The 21,782-nt window shown below is 42.3% G+C and overlaps 1 protein-coding gene across 3 annotated transcripts in view; it reads left to right on the top strand.

The window, feature by feature from the left end:
- SYT16 (synaptotagmin 16) overlaps positions 1–21,782 on the top strand; it is a 225,512-nt gene that overhangs the window by 178,349 nt on the left and 25,381 nt on the right. For all 3 annotated transcript variants that reach the window (XM_029598148.1, XM_029598150.1, XM_029598149.1), the window contains 2 exons: positions 13,421–13,864; positions 14,724–14,913. In XM_029598148.1, the coding sequence (XP_029454008.1) occupies positions 13,421–13,864; positions 14,724–14,913 (634 nt within the window). The remainder of the gene's footprint in view (positions 1–13,420; positions 13,865–14,723; positions 14,914–21,782) is intronic.

Here is a 21,782-nt window from a genome sequence, read left to right as displayed (position 1 = left end):
CTTGTTGATTATAATAGGACTGAACTGGCTATTGTGAGTAGTCTCTCCTGGGTGTGCATTCTGGGCTACATGTAAAGTAACGCTTTCTTACATTGTGTGAACAGTATGTTCCCAAAATTGTTTGCTATTCAGACACTTCTGCACTCTCTTCAATAGGTCATCCTTTTCGAGAAAACAAAAATTGAATTGGGTATTTCTGCGATACAACTTGAAGAACAATTTCAAGGCTGTGCCTCTAATTGCTTGTTTTGTTAGGTTTCTTTTCCCTTTGGTTCCATGCAAGAATTGATTTATTCAAACTTACAAAGCCTCATAACTGCTTTCCATTAAAGCTTTTCCAACTAGATGGTGGCTTTATTTACTTTGAGCCTGAGCAGATGAGATCAATGTTATCTCATTGAAGCACTTAGAAAAAAAACCCATATCCTGCATCAGGCCTTCTGCACCCCAGGTCAGCTGGGGCTGGGGAAGCTGGGGAGGCAGTGTTCATAGCCCCTGGAGGGGAGAGAGTTGTGATCATTTCTATAGTTGACACCTAGAGGCTGGCAGGGCTGGTGCTAAACTTCTGCGCCGCCCTGTGTATAAAGTCCCCGCCGCCGCTCCCCCCCTCCGTGTCACCCCCACTCTGCCTGCCCCCCCATGGCAGCACGGGCGGCCCTCTATTTCTTCGGCCATAGTCACTATTGCATTGTACAAATCAACTCTTGTTAGAACCTTTCAATGATTCAAATGATAGAAATTCATCAGTCATTTCTAATTTGCAGTTAATTCCTCTGACTATGTATGTAAAAGCACCCCCCCAAACCCACCCTGAATTGAAAGTGTGCCCTCTTACAGCGGTATATATATATATATATATATATATATATATAACATGTCACATTGCCTCTACACAGTCTCTCTCTCTCTCTCTCAGAAAAAGGTGTAGTTTGTGTGCATTATTTATCATGTGTTAGGCTTAATGCATTTTGATGAATGACCTGGTTCGCTGGATAACTGGCAATATTTGGACTTATTTGGTTAAGTTAACTGGATAAGGAGTGGAGGAGTAGCCTATTGATTCAAATCCTGCTGTTACTCCTTGTTGGTTTTGGCAAGTCACCTTACTTTCTGTTGCATCAGGTACAAAAAAAATGAAGGGCCTGATTCAGCAAGTTATTTTCCCACAGACATAAAATGGGAGAAAAGCCTTAGTGAATCAGGAGGTTAGGGGCCGATGCAATAATCTTTGCGGAAAGCGGGCGCTGACTTTTCAGCGCCTGCTTTCTTAACGCACGCATGGCAACCCTCCTTGCCCCCCCCCCCCCACTGTCGGCCTAACAGGGTCATTCATCAAAATGTGTTAGGGCCCTAATGCCTGCGATAATGCTATAAAGCACGCGTTATTTATTGCAGCGCGCGCTGGGGCAGATTTTATAAATCTGCGCACATGCGTACTTTTGTTCGCGCACCAGGCGCGAACAAGAGTACGCGGGATTTCAATATTTATTTATTTATTTAGGATTTTTATATACCGACATTCTCAATACAAATATCAAATCAGGTCGGTTTACATAGAACAAAACTGTCGCGGTTGAGGCGTTCATTAAACAGAGTTTCTGAACATAGGAACATAATTATTAAATATTAAATATTAAGTAGACAACAATAACTCGTCAAAATAACATGAATAAATGTAGGGAATAGTTAAAGGAGAGGGTAGGCTAAATAGGGATATACAGGTAACGGAGAACAGTGTTGATGGGCAAAAAAAAACAAAACGTGAGTAATACATGAGCTAGAGAGCTAATGCATCAACAAAGGAGTCTTTTTAAAACACGTGGTCTGTCCAGATCAGGCGTAATAGGGCCTTGAGGGGGTATGGGCGGTCGTGGAACTTATAGTGGAACTTATAGTGGACTATTTTGCTCTTTGACCGGTGTCGGAGTGTTCCTGCGATTCTGGATAGGCTTGCCGGAAGAGCCATGTTTTTAGGTTTTTCTTAAAAGTTAGATGACATGTCTCTTGGAGTAGATCCGGCGGTAATGAGTTCCAGAGGGTGGGCCCGGCTGTGGAGAGTGCTCTTTTAGTTAGTGAAGTTTTGATCGGGGGAGCATATAAGGAACCTTTGTAATTGTATCTGATAGGTCTTTGTGATGTGTGAGGGCGGAGTTGCGAGTTTAGATTTAGGTGGGCGATGCTCATAATATCCTTGTGGATCATTGATAATGACTTGAAGGTAATTCTGGCTTTTATAGGAAGCCAGTGAAGGCTGTGGAGAATTGGTGTGATGTGGGCTCTTTTATTTGTGTTGGTGAGTAACCTCGCCGCAGAGTTCTGTACCATCTGCAGGGGTTTTGTAGATAAGACTGGAAGACCTAGCAATAGAGAGTTGCAGTAGTCTAACTTAGACAGAATTAAAGACTGGACTACTAGACAGAAGTCACTGAAGTGGAGGAGTGGTTTCAGATTTTTTAGCACTTGAAGTTTGAAATAACATTCTTTAGTATCAATAGATACGGGCGTAGCCGCGCATATCCATTAAAATCCTGGGTCGGCGTGCGCAAGGCTGCCCAAAATCGGCAGCCTGCGCGCGCCGAGCCGCGCAGCCTGCCTCCATTCCCTCTGAGGCCGCTCCGAAATTGGAGCGGCCTCAGAGGGAACTTTTCTTCGCCCTCCCCCCACCTTCCCCTCCCTTCCCCTCCCTTCCCCTCCCTAACCCCCCCCCCCGGCCCTATCTAAACCTCCCCCCTACCTCTATCACGAAAGTTACGCCTGCTCGAAGCAGGCGTAACTTTGTGCGTGCCGGGCTGGCTGCCGCGCTCCTTGTTCCGGTCCGGGGGCTGGTCCAGGGGCCGCTCTCACGCCCCCGGGCTGGAACCACGCCCCGGACACGCCCCCAAAACGCCGCATCACTCCCGACACGCCCCTCCATGCAAGCCCCGGGACTTACGCGCGTCCCGGGGCTTGCGCGCGCTGCCGAGCCTATGCAAAATAGGCTCAGCGCGCACAGGGGGGGTTTGGGGTAGGTTTTTGGGGGGTACGCACGTATCTTACGCGCATACCCCTTTGAAAATCTACCCCACTGCGTATGCAAATAGTAGTTATATTGAAAAACTATATGTTATGTATCTGTTAGCAGAAATTTTAAAATTTTGCTCTGATTGCTTAAGTCCAGGGTGGGAAGCAGTGTATTCTGGGAGATTTCACCTCACTGTGGGGCCGATGTAATAAGACCCACGGTAAAACAGGCGCTAGTTATGAGCACGGGTTTTGATCACCGCGCGCAGCTGAAGATGCTGCTTCCACGGGATGTAAAAAAAAATAAATTATGCAAATGATTTGTGCCCAGAAATCCACGTACATACGGAGAAATGCGCGTACCTAAGCTTGATAAGGGCCTATGTAATAAGCGGCCGCATCCATGCTCAAAACCCGAGTCAGTAATCCATGCATAAAAGCAAGCGAGCGAACGGGTCTCCCTAGTAAGTGAAAGTATTTTTAATATTTCAAATAACTGTGCTGCAGAAAACATGGCAAATATTTTCATGGATGCTAATTCACACTGGCATAGCAGCAAGATAGGTGCTCAGTTGGGCACCAATCTGGATGCCTGGGTGTGAATATGTATGCTCTGGCGCCCAGGAAAGTGCCTAGCTAATCTCTTCCACTCAGGCGCTGAGCTAGGCGCTTAGTTTGTTCCGAATCTATATGATCGGGTACCCTGAAAAGCACCTAGCTATGTTCGCCACTCAGATGCTGAGATAGGTGCTTAGCCAGGTGGTTTTCAGGAGGCTTAGATGCCGACATAGGCCCCCCAAGTCAGTGCTGACACTTAACTCGTTCCCTGACAGTGGCGGTAAAAAACCCACATTAAAAAACCTGCATTAGCATTAGCGCGGCTCCCTGCATTATGTATGAATAGCTTATCACCTCATTTGCATGCCGTTAACATGCATTCGCACAGGAAAAACCGCAGGTCTATAAGCGCGTTCCTACGTGCTTTTTTCCCGTGCACAAAATCCTTATTAGATCCCTGTATATGGCTTAGCACGGGAAAATGCGCATATAAATACGCGTACAGGCATGCATAAACCTGCGGCAGCTTCAGTGCACTTTATTACATCGGCCCCACATGAGAGAAACCTCTATTGACATAGCAATTCTCAATTAAGCCTGCAACACCTGCTATCTCTCTGATACCCCACAGAAAGCACTGCCTTTCTGAATCACCTGGTTCAGCTGATTATTCAAAGATGGCCTGAATCTAGATGTGATACAGTTCAGAGACCTTGTTCCAGTTATTCTTATCTCCATTTCATCCTCCAGTGAGATCTATGTTTTTCAGCTTGCTTCCTTCAATAAATATTTATGGTATTAAGAATTGGCCTGAATTCATGCATGAAGCTGCTTAACTATCTCTATAGCTGTTCAGCATGATGTGAAGTGAGGACAGACTAGCACCAAAAATGATAAAGGGTATGGAATGGTTCTCTCACTAAAGTTAAGAATCTTCAGCTTGAAGAACAGATGACTGTGAATTTTATGAAATCATGAGTGATGTGGAATAATTAAATAGAAAACAGTTATTTACTCTGTTAAATAATACTTGAATTAGAGAACACCATGAAACTAACTGGTAGCAGATAAGAACATAAGATATGCCATACTAGGTCAGACCAAGGATCCATCAAACTCAGTATCCTGTTTCCAACAGTGGCCAATCCAAGTCACAAGTACCTGACAAGTACCCAAACATTAAATAGATGTCAAGCTACTATTCCTTTTTGATTAATAGCAGTTAATGGATTTTTCCTCTAGGAACTTATCAAAATCTTTTTTAAACCCAGTTACACTAAATGCTGTAACCACATCCTCTGGCAATGAATTCCAGAGCTTAACTATGCGCTGAGTGAAAAATAATTTTCTTTGATTTATTTTAAATGAGCTACTTGCCAGCTTTATGGAGTGCCCCCTAGTCCTTCTATCTGAGAGAGTAAATAACCGATTTACAGAACTCAGTTATATCCTTCCTCAGTCGTCTCTTCTCCAAACTAAACAGCTCTAACCTCTTTAGCCTTCCCTCACAGGGGAGCCATTTCATGTACCCCTTATCATTTTGGTTGCACTTCTCTGCACTTTCTCCACTGCAACTATATCTTTTTTGAGATGTAGCGACTAGAATTGCACACAGTATTCAAGGTGTAGTCTCACCATGGAGTGGTACAGAAGCATTATGATATCCATGGTTTTATTTGCCATTCCCTTCCTATTAATTCCTAACATTCTGTTTACTTTTTTGACCACAACAGCACACCGAGTCATGATTTCACTATGACTCATAGATCTCTTTCCTGGGTGATAACTCCTAAGATAGAACCTAACATTGTATAACTAGAGCAAGGGTTATTTTTCCCTACGTGAATCACCTTGCTCTTGTCCACCTTAAATTTTATCTGCCATTTGGAACCCCAATCTTCTAGACTCACAAGGTCCTCCTGCAATTTATCACAATCTGCATGAGATTTAACTACTCTGCATATTTTTGTGTCATCAGCAAATTTGATCACCTCACTTGTCATACCCCTTTCCAGATCATTTATAAATATATTAAAAAGCACTGGTGGAGAGGTTCAACGGGGGGGGGGGGGATCCGCTCAAAATGGGGTCGGCCTGCTAAGGATGCGAGGTGAGGTTTTGGTGGTGGTTTTGGGGCCAGTTTTGCATGCAGAGTGAGATGTACGAACAGCACAGTGCACCTCAGTGAAGATTTGACGTCATTTGGAATGAGGAAAGTCTCACAAAGATGAGATTTCTGCAATGTTCTCTCACCTTAGCTTGATCCTTATCTTCCCCTTTGGAAGATAAGGCCATTGTGGAAAGACTAAACAAATGCGTTGCTTCAATGTTTACTGACGAGGATGCTGGGGAGATACCCATTCTGGAGACGGTTTTAAAACAAATTTAAGAAGGCATTTTTTAGTCAAAAGTGTAAATAAACTGTGTGATTTGTTGCAGGAGGATGTGGTCAAGGCCAGCAGTATAGCTGAATTTAAAAACGTTTTGGACAAGTTTTCAAAAATAGACCCATTAACAGCTATTAGCCAGGTAGGCTTGGAGACTGGAGAGTGCTATCTCTTACTGTTCAGACTTGGGTGTGAATTAGGCTATGGATCTCACAATTAGGATCTGTGGCTACTTCTTCCAAGCGACTGGGATTGGTTACTGTTGGAAATGGCCCATTGGTCTAAGCCAGTATGGAATTTGTTATGTTCTTATTCAACTAAATATCCATTAGTAGGGTAAAAATATATATTTCTATTTGTGCAATTTTCAGTCTTAAAATAAATGGTAATAAAATGAACGGTGAAATAGCTTATCTACAGAACAGATCTTAATTATTTTATACTAGTTACTAAGGACAAAATGGCAACTTATTTCAACCCTACTATTCAGCTGTCTTGTTTTGATACATTTTGGGGTTTTTTTAATTATCTTACTGTGCCCTCTTTTATTTTACATTGCTTAGTAGGGGATTGGGCCCCCTTTAAAAAAATAAACATTTTAATTTTGATCTTCACTGTGTGTCAGTAGTGAAAGAAAGAGAAAGTTACAATAAATCAATGCTTTCTAAACATTTTTTTGCTCAGGACATGCTCTAAAGTTGTGACAAATACTTGGATCCAACCACATTATCATTGTGTAATTGTGCTGTCATCTGTAAAATATTAAAAAGCACTGCAAAAATGTAAAGCCCCACATGTGTGCTTTCTGTGTTATTCCCTTTTTTATTCTTAAGTGCAAATGGCTATATAGTATCCAAAAAAAAAAAAAAGCAGCATGCTATGTACTATGGCCAAAGCATGGATGCTTTGGCCATAGTACATAGCATGCACTATACTGGCAGTGGGTATGTACTAAAATTAACACATATCTTCATGTAAATGAAGGATCATATGCAAATCAGGTTTTAGTGGTCACGAGTGAAATATATACTTTTCTCCACCCACCACAAAGCATATGCTTGCTAAAGCCTAATTTTTAACAACTGCCTCTGACTGGATATTATCTTTTTACCATGCATACTATTGAAAGAGCTCAGCTAAACAGTATGCATTGGGGGTTACAGACAAAGGATAGATGACTGCTGCAACAGGAGAAGATATGGAGAAGAACAGTGGAAAGATGGAGCAGGGAAAGGGGCAACTATTACATTTGGTGGTCCGCGGGTTGCTTGTGAGAACTGCCACACTCACCCTCCTGGCCGGTTCACCCGCACTGGCTTCCGACGCACCCGAAGCCCTTCTGCACTCTTTGTGGCAGAATGCTGTACTCTTTTGCAGCAAGGCGCCGCCAGGGCTCCATGCAGCAGGACACCGCCGACCACCACCAGCCGCACTCCTTCCTTAGGCATGCATGCCCGTCACTACCTGATTTAAAAGGCCCGTGGCAGGAAAAGCCCTCAATGGGTCTGCTTCATTGCCTCAGCAGCAGGTCCATCATGCTGTATTGCGTGTTACTCCAGCGTCTTGCCTTTGTTCCAGCTTGTCTTCAGTCCTGTTCCAGTTCATCTTCAGTCCTGTTCCAGTTCATCTTCAGTCCTGTTCCAGTTTATCTTCAGTTCTGGTCCAGTGTGACTTCAGTTCTGGTCCAGTCTGTCTTCACCTTTGTGCATGCTTGTTCTTCTCCTTGCCTGCCTGCACTGCCTATTTCCCTCGCTACCCTCGGATGGATAAATGGTTTGACCTTGGCTTCGATTCTGGATATGATTGACCGCTGCCTGCCTCTGACCATTGCCTAGACCACAGATATGCTTGACTGCTGCTTGCCTCTGAATATTGCCTGGACCCCAGATACACCTGTCTGCCTCCTGCCTATGACCCTAGCCATCCATGGACCTCCTCTTCTGCCACCAGCAAAGACCTCACCTAAGTCCTGCCGGCCATGACACCTGAAGGCTCAACCCAAAAGGAATGAGGGCTGTATAGGTGAAGGTCCTGATAGGTATCTGCCTCACCTGGGCCTGCCTGCTGACAGTAGGAACCTGCAGCTCCTTTCTGCAGGTACAGTCAATCCTGCCTTGGTCCAAGGGTCCACAGACACAACAGCAACAGAGGATAGATAGCAAAACACACTTGAGTACCTCAAAAATAATTTTGCATTTATTATTATTATTGAGGGCTATAATTATCCGCTATCTGGATGAGCAAGTTATCTGGATAAACTTATCTGGCTGACTTGGCTGAGCTATTCAGTAGTGCAGCTGTGCGAATGATTATATTTTATTGTATAGTTAGCCGGAAACGTTTTTCTAGTTAACTATAAGACAGCCAAATAGTTGTCCTAAACTTATCTAGCTAAGTCCTGGATTCCCCATTCTAACGCAGAATGGTGAATCCAGCGAAAATGGGGGGCGGGGGTGAAGGGGGGGGGGGCGGGCCTGCGAAAGCCGGCAGCCTTCGCACCACCGCGGGTTTTTTTTTCGCTGCCGGCTTTCACATCCAATAGCACCACTGTGAAAGGTAGTGCTATTGGGCGGGCTACTGGTGACAATAATGGTGCTTACCTTATCGCTGCCAGCGAAGACATCACAGCGTCCGCCTCCTTGCCGCCCCGACTCCTCCCCTCGCCACCCCGACTCCACCCCTGGCAAACTATCGCACGCAAAAAGGGACTTTTCAATACGATAGCCGCTTATCGCACGCGATAAACGATAGAAAATGACCCCCTAAGCCAAATAAGGCTGAATATTGGCACTTATCTGATAAGGCCTAGATTTACTAAGCTGCGATAAAGCAATAATGGGCAATAAACAGAACTGAGGTGGGCAGGGTTCTACCAAGACTCCCGGGGAAATTTCTGCATTTTGGTGCAAGGGTACATTTTGGGCTTTGGACCATTTAATACGATTCCAGCTGAGGTGGGCTGCCATCGCACATGAAGGCTACATTTTGCCACACATTTTTTGTCACATTTCTCCTATAATAAAAAAATCACATGATGAGACCAGTAATATTTTGTAGAGGAGGAGCAAAATATCACGGGAACATTTTCCGTGATATTTCATACCTTTTGTGATAAAATATCACAGTTTGATAAAATTCCCCATAACATAGTTGGATAAGTAGTTCCATCTCGGAGCATTCCAGGAATGCTCCTCACTTACGAGTTAATTTTCAAAGGAGTTATGCGTAAAAAATTGGCATATATGAACATAAGTAGCTTGTATTTGTGTACATGCTATTTTATAAATATCAAAAAAGGGGTGGTCTAGTGGCATTCCAGAGCATTATAAGAGATTAATGCAAATATATTAGCCAACTTATTTATGCAATTTTGCACCTGTTAATTATCTAGTGCAAGTCATATAAGATTTGTTTGTTGTCTGCTGTTTTTGGGTGGAAAGTCTGGGTGACCTGGGGGGAGTTCAGAGTGAAGTATTAAGAGGTTCTTGGTGAACTGAAGACAGACTGGAGGAACTAGCAGAAGTATTGGCAAATTGGTGATTTCCAGTAAGTGATCAAATTAAAAAATATACAATAACTTAAAATAATAAACATTAGATCAAATTGTAAAAAAAATACTAATATTCAATAATAAAATATAACTAAAATCAAATCGCCAAAACAATCATCGCAGAGAAACATAAAGTTGAAATAATAATTGAGACATAACCTTCCAACATGTTCCCAGGAATAAACATAATAAAAATTCATCAGATCCCTAAAATTCTAAAGTCCAGTAATACATCAGTGAAAGACTTAGTTAAAAAAGCCAGGATTTGACCAGTTTCCTAAATTTAAGATAGTTACCATCTAGGTGAAAGTCTAAAGGCAATGAATTCCAGGTCAATGCTGCCTGATATTGGCCTGATATAGTTCTTATTCTGCTGTCATGTTTCTATGTTTCTAAAATATCCTGGCCAAGTGTGCTACCATTCCTTCCTAAAGGTTCTGCACCCACTAAGACCCCCAAGCATACCCAGTGCTCTTCCACCTGCTAGGCCTTGTAGTGGGTGGAAGGATTGGGGTTTTTGCCTTGTGTAGTCTGGATCACATATACACACTGACGGGCCGATACAGTAAATCCTGCAGGAGAGCCGGCACTCCGAGGCGAGCGCCCGCTCTCCCAATGCGTGCCCAGGCCACTCTCCTGGGCGCGCGATCAAATATTTAAATGAGAGCCCGCGGTAAAAAGAGGTGCTAGGGACACTAGCGCGTCCCTAGCGCCTCCTTTTTGACAGGAGCGGCAGCTGTCAGCAGGTTTGACAGCCAATGCTCAATTTTTCCGGCGTCAGTTCTCAAGCCCGCTGACAGCCACGGGTTCGGAAAATGGATGCCAGCATAATTGAACATCCATCTTCCGGGCCACGGGCACATTTTAAATTTTTTTTGTTTTTAAATTTTACATTTTTTTTTATTTTTGGGGCCTCCAACTTAATATCGCTATGATATTAAGTCGAAGGGTGTACAGAAAAGTAGTTTTTTCTGCTTTTCTGTACACTTTCCCGGTGCCGGCAGAAATTAAAATGTGCGGCTTGGCTGCACATTTTACTTTCTGTATTGCGCGGGAATAACTAATAGGGCCATCCACATGCATTTGCATGTTGCGGGCGCTATTAGTTTCGGTGGGGTTGGCCGCGCATTTTCGATGCACTATTACCCCTTACTGTATAAGGGGTAAAAGGAGCGTGTCAAATGCACGGCCAAACGCGGGCTAACAGTGTGCTCCACTGGAGCGCACTGTACTGTATCGGCCTGTAAGAAAATAAGGACACCTGACTATGTCTTACGTGAAAATATGAAAAGCTATATTTCTCTATATTATATATGCAGAAATAGGTGCTTATAAGTATATCTGAGATGATAACAAACAAAATAAGTTATTTAAGCACATATGAGCAGAGTAAATAATCTTTCCCCCAGCTTACAGGGATAATATATACAAATGGCCTCTATCTCTTTAGCCGTATGACAGCTAGCAAATCTCTTTTGAGGACTGGCATGGTACTGGGAACTCCGGGTCTTTGTCGAGATGGTCGTACTTACCTCTTTCGGTACAGCTCTCGGCATTAATCCACCCCTTCCTCTCAGATATTAGGGTCTTATGTCTTATAGCATGTACACAAATACAAGCGATGTACTGTTTCTTGGTCTATTGAAGTATTGGTCCTTGAAGTATTGCCAGACTAACTGATAAGAAAAAACTACTGTTTCAGGATTACTCTGAAATGGATTTCTTGTGTTTTATTCACTACTTCTAATCACCAATTTGTTCATCATTCTCTCTCACATGTGGGACCACTAGCCCTGCACTTTCTCTAAATCTAACATATTCTGCTGGACACCCAAAATCATAATAATAAAATCTGCATCAGTATCATCAGTATCATGTAAATAAAAGCAATCATATAACTATTATTTCAGGTAGCAAGCATTCCTGTAATACCAATACCAAGACAGATAAGATTGTGTGTGTCCCAAAAACTAAAATTGCACTCAGATCTATAGAACCTATAAATCATATGTGTTTATTCTGTGTCTTTAAACTAAATCTGGGCAAATGCCAGGAGTTTTCCAGCTCTCAGCTCCAGTCTGTGACCTTGAAGTGTTCCAGACTGCTTCTAATCAGACGAGAAGGGTGGGGGGCTGAGAAGGGAGGCATTGTGACATAGTAAGTTTATATAAGCACAAAGCTGCATCCTATAACTATGAATCAAAATAACTGTATTTTTCTGTCATAAGGAGCTAAAGTAACCCTTTGCATGGAACATTGAAGTGACTTCCGCAAGACTGGCCCTTACCGCTAATACAGACCTCCATATACAGGTTGAAGTCTGTTACAGGATTCTTGCTGTGTTTTCCTACTTTGTGTTCTTGTAATACAAGTAGCTTATTAGCTTGCTCTTGATATATTATTGATGCTGAATACATAGATGCCCAGAATCAACCTTTCAGCAAGGCATCACCTAGTGGTGTGAAGTGAATGGGAAAGGTATAGTCATCTCCCACCTTCTTCTGATGAGCATGAATTTTAGTTGCCTTTTCTTAGAGATCCTGTTTAATGTTCTGATAGCGATCTTTCATGTATGCTATTATCCTGGGGATGACTCAGAGGCTGCTGCTTCCAAATGTGTTCCTTTGCAGCCAGGAATTTTCTTGTGCAGTCTCTGCCAAAGAGCATTCTGTAGTAATCAAGAAACAGTTCCAGAATGTAGTTTTTTTTTCTTCCAGAGTGAAAAACTGCATCCATTGTTATGGTTGCACCTCTGTTACTGTAGTTTATGGTAAATCCTGCTGCTGCTGATCCTCCTCCTCTGCCACTACCTTATTCTCTTCTTCTTCAACATGCTTTACTTCCTTGACAGATATAGGAGGCACATGCTTTGTGCAGTGTCTAATTTATGTATCCTGCCCTCTTTCCTTTTTCCCGCCCTTCCTCCCCCTGCTGGTTTGATCTACATTCCTCTACCTGGTGCATAGTAGGCCTGACCAGGTTTAGGTCCCTCCTGCTGCCCTGTGTTCTGACTGCTCTTGGTGTGGCCCTGCTCCGGCACTCCTTCCTTCATCTCTTTTTCCCCTTGCACTATTGTAGGCTTCCTTCCTATAGTCTTCTCCTTGCTAGACCTACCCTCGAGCTCTTCTCTCCCAAGCCTTTCATGTCCATGAAAATGCACAGTTGTTCTGCCCCTTCATACTGCATTCTCCCCCCAATCACACTTCTCTTACTTTGATTTTTAAGACCCAAGCTTACACAAAAGATAGACAGACAGAAACATGCACTCACCTTCTCACTCACTCAGACCCATTTCCACCAGGTGTGCAAACCATGCAATTACACAGGGCGGCACACCTGGGGAGGCGGTGGTCTTGTTGGAAGAGAAGGAAAGGCCTGGTCAGTGGCTGAAGAAAAGCAAAAGGCCAGTAGAGCCACTGGTGTGGCCTCTGGTCCTTTTCCTGATCTTCGGCTGCTGGTGGTAGGCTCTGCCAGTGGCCTTGCCTCTGGACCTTTTCCTGTTCTTCAGCTGCTGACAGGATGGACTCTACCAGCAGCTCCAGGCTTTGTGCTAACAGGATTTTGCCATCTCCAAACTTTTGGCGTGCTAGGCAATCACTTAATTCACCTAATGGAAGCACCTGCCCTGAGCACTACACTTCCAAAAAGTTATCAGCATTCTTCAACATGCAATCATTGTATAATAGAATGTAAAATCTTCTACAAAAGATTTTTTTTTATGTTTTAAGTTGCGTTGCTTTATTGTTGGAGGCTTGCAAGTGCCTCCCATTGGATAACATTAGTTAGGTTTTATATTAAATCATATTTTGCCACCGTTACCCAACTGGGCTGATTAAAATTATTCTTTATTGGTTTTAGATTCTGTGAAGACTCGATACATAAGTACATTTTGTTAAATTTAAATATCTAATTATGTCCATCACAGGAACATGATACAGCAAACTCCCTACCAGAACCACAGAGCATCCATGAGCCAATCTCAAAATGTGGTGATCTAGATGTCATATTTGATTATAAAGCATCAAGGCAAAAAATGATTGTAACGGTGGTGGGAGCCACGGGCATTCCAGACAAGGACCGCAGTGGTGTAAGCACATGGCAAGTTCATGTAGTTCTGCTGCCCAGCAAGAAGCAAAGGAGCAAGACCAGCATTCAAAAAGGGCCTGCACCAGTCTTCAATGAAACATTTACATTTCATAAACTGATACCAGAGGAGCTGGGCAACTATGCATTCCGCTTCCGTCTTTATGCTGTGCGCAAAATGAATCGGGAAAAGATGATGGGGGAGAAACTGTTTTACCTGAGTCGCGCCAATCAGGAGGCAGAAATGAAGGAGACATTGGTTTTAGAACCAAGGAGTAATATGAGCGTGAGTATTGTGAAGAAATGCTTTGCGATTGGCAGAATAACCTAGATTCACAATCCTCTCTAAATTCTGGCAATGCACTTTGAGCTATGATTATTGCCTGCTATTTATTTTCTTTATGTATGCATTTTTATATTCTGTCTTCCAAAAAAAAAATGTGTCCAGCTCAATGGTACCACTTTGTACATGTTTCTATCCCCAGTGTAAAAAAAAAGACAAGATATTACAATTCGCTTACTGCAAGAACAAGATGCAAAGAGCATGATTATATAGATATAGATATATAGATCTCTCTCTCTCTCTCTCTAAATATATATATATATATATATATATACACACATATATTGTGCTTCACCAAAACTGTAAAGGGTAATTACAGTTAATAGTAAAATAAATGTTTATAATCTTGGCATCTTGGCAGAGTGCTCTCTCTCTCTCTCTCTCTCTCTCTATATATATATATAAATATACATACACAAATACAAACATTCCAAAAGTCACAATGTCCAAACCTAGAGCTTACTGTGGATGTGAAGCCAGATATTTTGGATGTGCAGAATTCTTAGTACCAACCAATTTTACTTTTAACTGTAGCTACCCTTTACTTTTCTGCCGTTTTTAGCTTCCATGACAGCACATCTGGTGCAGATTATCACCAAAGAACTATTTTACAGAGAGTCACTTCAAACTGATTGTTTTGTGAACATAATGCTTTAGATTGTATCTGTTTCCTAGAAGAACTCCCTAATTCTTAATCTTTTGCAGCTGCAACCTTCATTTTTCCAATTTGTAAACTAGACTATAATCAGTAAATAGAAGTAAACAACCCCAAACAACTAAGGGCATTTCTTTTCCCTTCCAGAGTGGAGATTCCCAAGCCAGTCTGTCTGCTATCTCTCACAGTGATAGTGCTTCCTCTACACAGTCCTTGTCTCATGGTGGGGTGCCTGAACTGCTGGTAGGATTGTCTTACAATGCCACCACAGGCCGTTTATCTATAGAAATCATCAAAGGGAGTCATTTCCGAAACCTTGCTATTAACAGACCACCTGGTAAGTAAAATCTGCATTATTTCTAGGTCTATCACAACCAGTCTTTTAAATGTGCTTTGTATCAATGAACAGGTTCTGAATGCTGGAGTGTGGTTAAAAAAAATAAATTCAATTTTACATTTAAATTCAATTTTACATTTATTGGTTCTTGCACTGTATATTTAGAGGATATTTTGGATCTTGGCTGCTGTCAAACAGTTAAAAAATACAAGTCTAACTTTGGGAAGCATCGTCTTTAAAAAAAAAAAAGGTAAATTTAATTATAAATCAGAAGAGAATGTGTTTAATGCATTGCTCTTTAAAAACAAGATTTTGTTTATGAGCACCACCACAGTCACTTCTGGCCAAGGCATTTACTGTTAATGTCAAATCCATTAGTACTAATTGCTTAAACAAAAGCTGTTCTCTTTGTGTCCTATGCAATATTTTTTAAATTATCTACAGCAAGTAGAATCAATTTAAAATGTGACTATTTACTCATTATTTCTAAATTTCATTCAGCTCCTTCCCTGAAAGTCCCCTAAAATCCTGAGAGCAGTGGGGTTCTGGTGGTAGAGCATGTAATAAAATAGAACAAAATAAAACAGAGAAAGAAAGAAAGAAATCATATTAAGAGTAGTATCACAATGACCCTCTCATGGAACTGGATCTGTTTGGTTCATGTCCTGTCTATAGTCATTTGCCACATCACAACCAATATAGATTTATCATACCCAATGAGTATGAAGTCATTTGTGACTCTTTTGTTAACTTGATTGTTTCCAGAGCATGAAGGGAACTGCAAGTAAGCTGACTTAACAGTATAATTTTAAATTAATAGGAAGGATTACAGTGTGTCATGTATTTTTTAAACAATATACAGTTCACAGAATGTACAGTATTCTCATAAATATTGTCCCGATGCATTACATCCAGATTAGGGCTAGGTGTACAGAACACAGCTCAGGCTTCCACTGTCGGTTCTTCTCTGTAGTACAGGACTCCAGAGTTCCACCTATGCTTCTGGCATAGTTCTGTGAGCCTGTGGTATTTCCAGTATCTTCCCGGCAGGGCCGGGACTCCCAGAAGTTTCCATCTTTTGGGGCGCACTTCAGGCCAGCAAAAGGAAAAAAATATAAACTGCTCTTCCTTTGCTTGAGTGTCACTGCTTGGCGGAAACATAACAATCCCAACTCTGGTATAATTACTGAATTTCTCTAATATTCTCTGCATTTCCTCCCCGAGACCTCAGGTGTGTCTGTCAAGAGTTTAAAATGCCTGTTCTCTCTGAACTCAGGACCCAAAAAACAGCAGGGTAGGCGATCCAGTGAAACCGTAGGGAAGCAACAAAACGAAGGATGCCACAAGAGCGTCTTTTTCAAACTTTAATGAAGGAGACGTAAAATAAATTGCGAATGCCCGACTCTGGCCGAGTTTCGCCACCTACGGTGGCTGCCTCAGGGGGATGTAATCTATACATCGGCAACGCGCGTCTCCTTACAGTGAAATCTGTAAGGAGACGCGCGTTGCCGATGTATAGATTACATCCCCTGAGGCAGCCACCGTAGGTGGCGAAACTCGGCCAGAGTCGGGCATTCGCAATTTATTTTACGTCTCCTTCATTAAAGTTTGAAAAAGACGCTCTTGTGGCATCCTTCGTTTTGTTGCTTCCCTACGCTCTCTGAACTCAGGACAACTCTCCCTTGGGTTCCATTGGTCCCTGAGCTGCTTCTAGAAACCTGGGAGATGTAGGCTCTTCCAGGACCTCTCTACCCTGGGAATTCTCAGCCTGGATCTTGCTCTACCCTTAGGGGTAGATTTTCAGAGGGTTACATGCGTACATTATGCGCTTAACCCCCGAAAACCTACCCCAAACCTCCCCTGCATGCACCGAGCCTATCTTGCATAGGCTTCTGGCGCGCGCAAAGCCCCGGGACGCGCGTAAGTCCCGGAGCTTTCCTAGGGGGGGGGCGTGTCAGGGGGGCGTGTCACAACCGGCGCGGCATCGGGGAGCTTGTCGGGGGCGTGACGCGGCAGGCGCGTCATCCGGGGGTGTTCCGGGGGGTGGCCGCGGCCTCCGGACCGGAACATGGCACGCAGCAGCTGGCCCAGCGCACGCAAAGTTACGCCTGCCTTGAGCAGGCGTAACTTGTTCAACAAAGGTAGGGAGGGTTAGATAGGGCTATGGGGGTGGATTAGGTAGGGGAAGGGAGGGGAAGGTGCGGGGGATGGAGGGAACGGAGGCAGGCTGTGCGGCTCGGCGTGCGCAGGCTGCCGATTTTGGCCAGCCTTGCGCGCGCCGACCCCAGATTTTAATGGATACGCGTGGCTACGCTCATATCTATTGAAATCCCGCGTGCTCTTGTTCGCGCCTGGTGCGCGAACAAAAGTACGCGTGTGCACAAATTTATAAAATCTACCCCTCAACAAGCTGCTTCTTGCTTCCAGACAAAGGTGAGGGGGGTTGTCTCACCATAATATGTGCTGTAGACAGGATTTTCAGTTGGCTCTGACATCTGTGCCAGGCAAAATGGCAAAACTATTCTTAAAAATAAAATTATTGGCAACATAAATAGACATGGTTTAAGGGGGGAGCTATAACAAGGTTTCTGCAAAGGGAAGTCTTGCCTTACTAATTTACTAGATGTTTTTGAGGGTGTAAATAAACATGCGGACAAAGTTGATTGATGTAGGGTACTTGGATTTTCAGAAGACATTTGACAAAGTCCCTCATTAGAGACTCTTCAGGAAATTGGGAGGTCATAGATCAGCAGCAGTGTCGTATTGCGGATTGGCAACTGGATAAAAGACAAGAAACAAAGGGTAGAACTAAATGGCCAGTTTTCCAAATGGAGAATGCTCCAGGGGTCTGTATTAGGACCTGTAATATTTGCCTACAGTACCTGAATATAACCCGCTTTGAAGTGGCTGAAAAGCAAATATAAAGATAAAATAAATAAAAATAAAATAAATATTTAGCATATTAATAAATTATCTGGAGAAACGGACCAATGAGTGATGTGACCAAATTTGCAGATACACAAAATTGCTTTGGGTTGTTAAAAGAGCGGCAGATTGTGAAGAACTGCAGAAGTTTGTGAGACTAGGAGACTGGGCTTCTAAATGGCAGATGCAATTTAATGGGAACAAGTGCAAAATAATTCACGTAGGGAAAAATAATCCCATCTACAGGTACGTGATATGGAGTTTTGTGTTAGGAGTCACCACCTGGGAAAAGGCATCCTTGTGGAGAGTACCTTGAAATCTTCAGCTGTGGGTGCGGCAGCTGTCAAAAAGACAAATAGAATGTGAGGAATTATTTGGGAAGGAATACAGAACAAAACTGTCAATATCATAATGCCCTTGTATAGATCCATTGTGCGACTACACTTTGAGTATTGTATGTAGTTCTGGTCGTCCCATCTCATAAAAGACATAGCAGATATAGAAAAGATACAGAGAAGGGTGATGAAAATGAGAAAGGGGATGGAAAAACTCCCTTATGGAGAAAGGCTAAACAGATTAGGGCTCTCTAGTTTGGAAAAGGGGTGGCGGATAGGGGATATGATTGAAATTTATAAAATCATGAGTGGGGTGGACCAGGTAAATAGGGAATGGTTATTTACCCTTTGAAACAATGCCAGGACCAGGGGACATTCCATGAAACTAACAAGTGGCCTATTTAAAACTAAACATAGGAAGCATTGTTTCACTCAGTGCACAATTAAGCTATCAAATCTGTCGCCAAAGGACTTGGCCAAAGCAAGTAACATAGTGGGGTTCAAAAGAGGTTTGGACAAGTTCCTGAAGGAAAAGTCCATAAACAGTTATTACCAAGTATACTTTGGAAAGCCAGCGCTTAATCCCTGGGTGTGAGATACAAGAAATAGATCAAGTATTGGGGATCTGATGGGTATTTGTGATCCAGACTGGCCACCATTGAAGACAGAACGTTGGCCTCGATCGACCTTGGTCTAACCCAGTATGCCACCACAGATGTTCTTATGTTCTCCATTTTTTTTTTTTCAGAACAGGCTGATCTGGTTCTGATTTTGCAAGCCCTTTCTCCTCCCTTGCACTGTATGTGTGGATTTGTAGTCCTGCTTTTCTTAGGGAAATCAAAACGGTAACTGGAAATACAAGTCCCAATATGCACTGGAAGGGGTGTAAAACCAGGACTGAATCAACATGTCTTGAAAAAGTGGAGCCAGATGACAGCACTTTGTACAGCGTATATTTAAGGGAACCCAGTGTATCCTGTTAACTATGCATGATTTAAAAAATACACAAACAGAAATCCTAACTCAGAAGAATAATGGATAAGCAGTTATAGTATAAAATACAATAGGCACATAGAAATGGATATAATCATTGATCATCTCAGTGACAGCAGGAAGTCTAAAGCATTGGTAAGATGACTTAATTTTCTTCTGGAGGTAACTTTTCCTCTCCTATAGACTGAAATAAAATTAACAGGAAATTATACACAGAAATAAACCCCAGAAGGTTTACATCAGTAAAAACTAAAAATGCCTTATTTGCTCAAGCAAATCTCAGCTAATGGAGTTAAAAAATAGAGATGTGCATTCGTTTTTGCTGAATTGGAAAATTTCAATGAAATTGTCCAATTCAGCATGTTTCGGGGAGCCCGAAAAAGATTGGGATTTTCCTGTTTTTTCACGAAAATTCGTTTTTTGGATTAGTGTGCACTACTGGGAGTTAGTGCGCGCTAATAAAAAGTAACAAAATCTAACGGTTTTTGTTAGCGCGCACTAACGGGGAGTTAGTGTGTACTAATGGGAGTTAGCGCGCTCTAACGGGGAGCTAGCATGCACTAACTCAAAAAATGATTTTTCGTGAAAAAAAAGACCTGAACTGCAATAAACGACATTTCCTGCGGCGGCCGAAAAATGAATAACGACACAAACACAAAAAACGATTCACATCTCTATTAAAAAGTGATATGAAGAGCATGAGTTGATTGCAAAAACATGTTGGAGCTTAAGAACATTAATAAATGCTTAGGGATCTTATAGGGTCATTCATCAAAATGCATTACGGCGTTAATGCATGCAATAACACATTAATGCATGAGTTAATGCCATAACGCATGTGATAGTTATGTTACCGCATGGTGTGAATGCAAAATTTTTGAAGGATCAGGGAGGGGTTTGGGTGGGATTAATGAAAATGAGAGGCAATATCACATGTTTTTAACACCAGAAATAACTACACCTTTTTTCCTGATGTTAAACTGTGCGATATGCCTGAAATGGCCATAATGTAATTTGCAATAAAGATTGGAAATTGCATTTTAGCCATTTCTGGAGAGAGAGAGAGAGAGAGAGGGGGGGGGGGGGGGGGAGAGAAAGCCTCTGGGGAAGTTGTCACATTATTCAACTATTTATATCACTATAGGAGGGCCAGCTAATAACTCAAGGTGAGGTTTTGGTGGAGGTTTAGGGTTTTGGGGCAAGTTTGACATGCAGAGTGAGACTTATGAACAGCACAGTAGACCTCAGTTAAGATTTTACATCATTTGGAGTGAGGAAAGTCTCACAAAGTTGAGATTTCTACAATGTTCTCTCGCACTAGCTTGATTTAGCTTGATTTCTACATTGTAGAAATCTCAACTTTGTGAGACTTTCCTCACTCCAAATGAGGTCTACTGTAAAGGCCTCTCTCTCTCTTTCTCTCTCTCACCCCCTCTCTACAAGTATCATAGGGGATGAAAATTTTAACACACCCCACAATACTACCTATGCAAAGCAGTAATTCTGAAATTAAAGTAGTTTGATGAAATTTGGTGGTTAGTTTTCATTTTTTATCTTATTTTTATTGGGAAACCATCAGTCTTTATTACATGAACAAAAATGTGAGAAATCAGTGGAAATAAATGACTCATCGTTTTTACAAATAAATATATTTTTTATTCTTGTTGTAATAAAAACTGATAAATTTCCAGAATAAAATAAAATAATAACTGAAAATGAAGGTCTCTAGAAAAGCCATATGGGGTCAGATCAATGGTCAATTGAGCCCAGCATCCTGTTTCTGACAGTGGCCAATTCAAGTTACTTAGAAGTATCCAACAAATTCTGGATTGCCAGTGATGCCAAGTAGCTGAGCAGATGTCACTGGTCTGAGCTCCTGGGGGGTCAGCGGTAATCCTACCTTAAATCTCTTTCATCGATTGGCTCCATTTATCTCTTAGAATCCTCATGCAATTGCTTTCTCTTCATGGATAATTTTGTTATAAAGAAATCTTGGGGAATGTCAACTAGTTTGCTGGCTGATGACAAAATGGCACTGCATCTAGGCCTTGCCACAGAGAGAATATTAGAGGCTCTTCTGAGAGAATTAATCAAGGTGGTGTCGGCTACTGTTAATGAGAAACTAGAAATTACAAACCTTCACCAATGAACTGCATGACACGGTGAAAGCTAATCATATATTCTTGCAATACTGGAGCAAAAAATCGAGTGTCAATCTGATCAGCTTGTGTCATTGTATGTGGAGGTGATGCAGCTCAAAAAGAAAAATCAGCAATTAGAAGACAAACTGGATGACCTGGAGAATCGCAGCTGGAAGAACAATCTATAAGGCAAATTTTAAAAGCCCTGTGCATGCCAAAGCCAAGAGATACGTGCACAAGTTGGGCCGGTGTACAACGAGCAGATTTTATAAGCCATCTGTGTACACGTGTACCTCCCGCTACGCGCACAAGTGAAAAGCTTTTAAAAAAGAGGCGGGGCTTGGGCATGTTGGAGAAAGGCTGCACAACTTTACTACTGCTATGGATGGCATGTAAGTAATAAAATAAAAAAAATCTAGGCTAGTCAGTGGGGTATTAAGGGTTGGGGCTAATAGGGGGAAAGGGAGGCTAATAA

Source organism: Rhinatrema bivittatum, chromosome 4, assembly GCF_901001135.1.
Source record: "Rhinatrema bivittatum chromosome 4, aRhiBiv1.1, whole genome shotgun sequence".
In the NCBI taxonomy this organism is placed as follows: Eukaryota; Metazoa; Chordata; class Amphibia; order Gymnophiona; family Rhinatrematidae; genus Rhinatrema; species Rhinatrema bivittatum.
The sequence above is the reverse complement of the archived record's forward strand: the minus strand, read 5'-3'. Positions and strand labels throughout refer to the sequence as shown.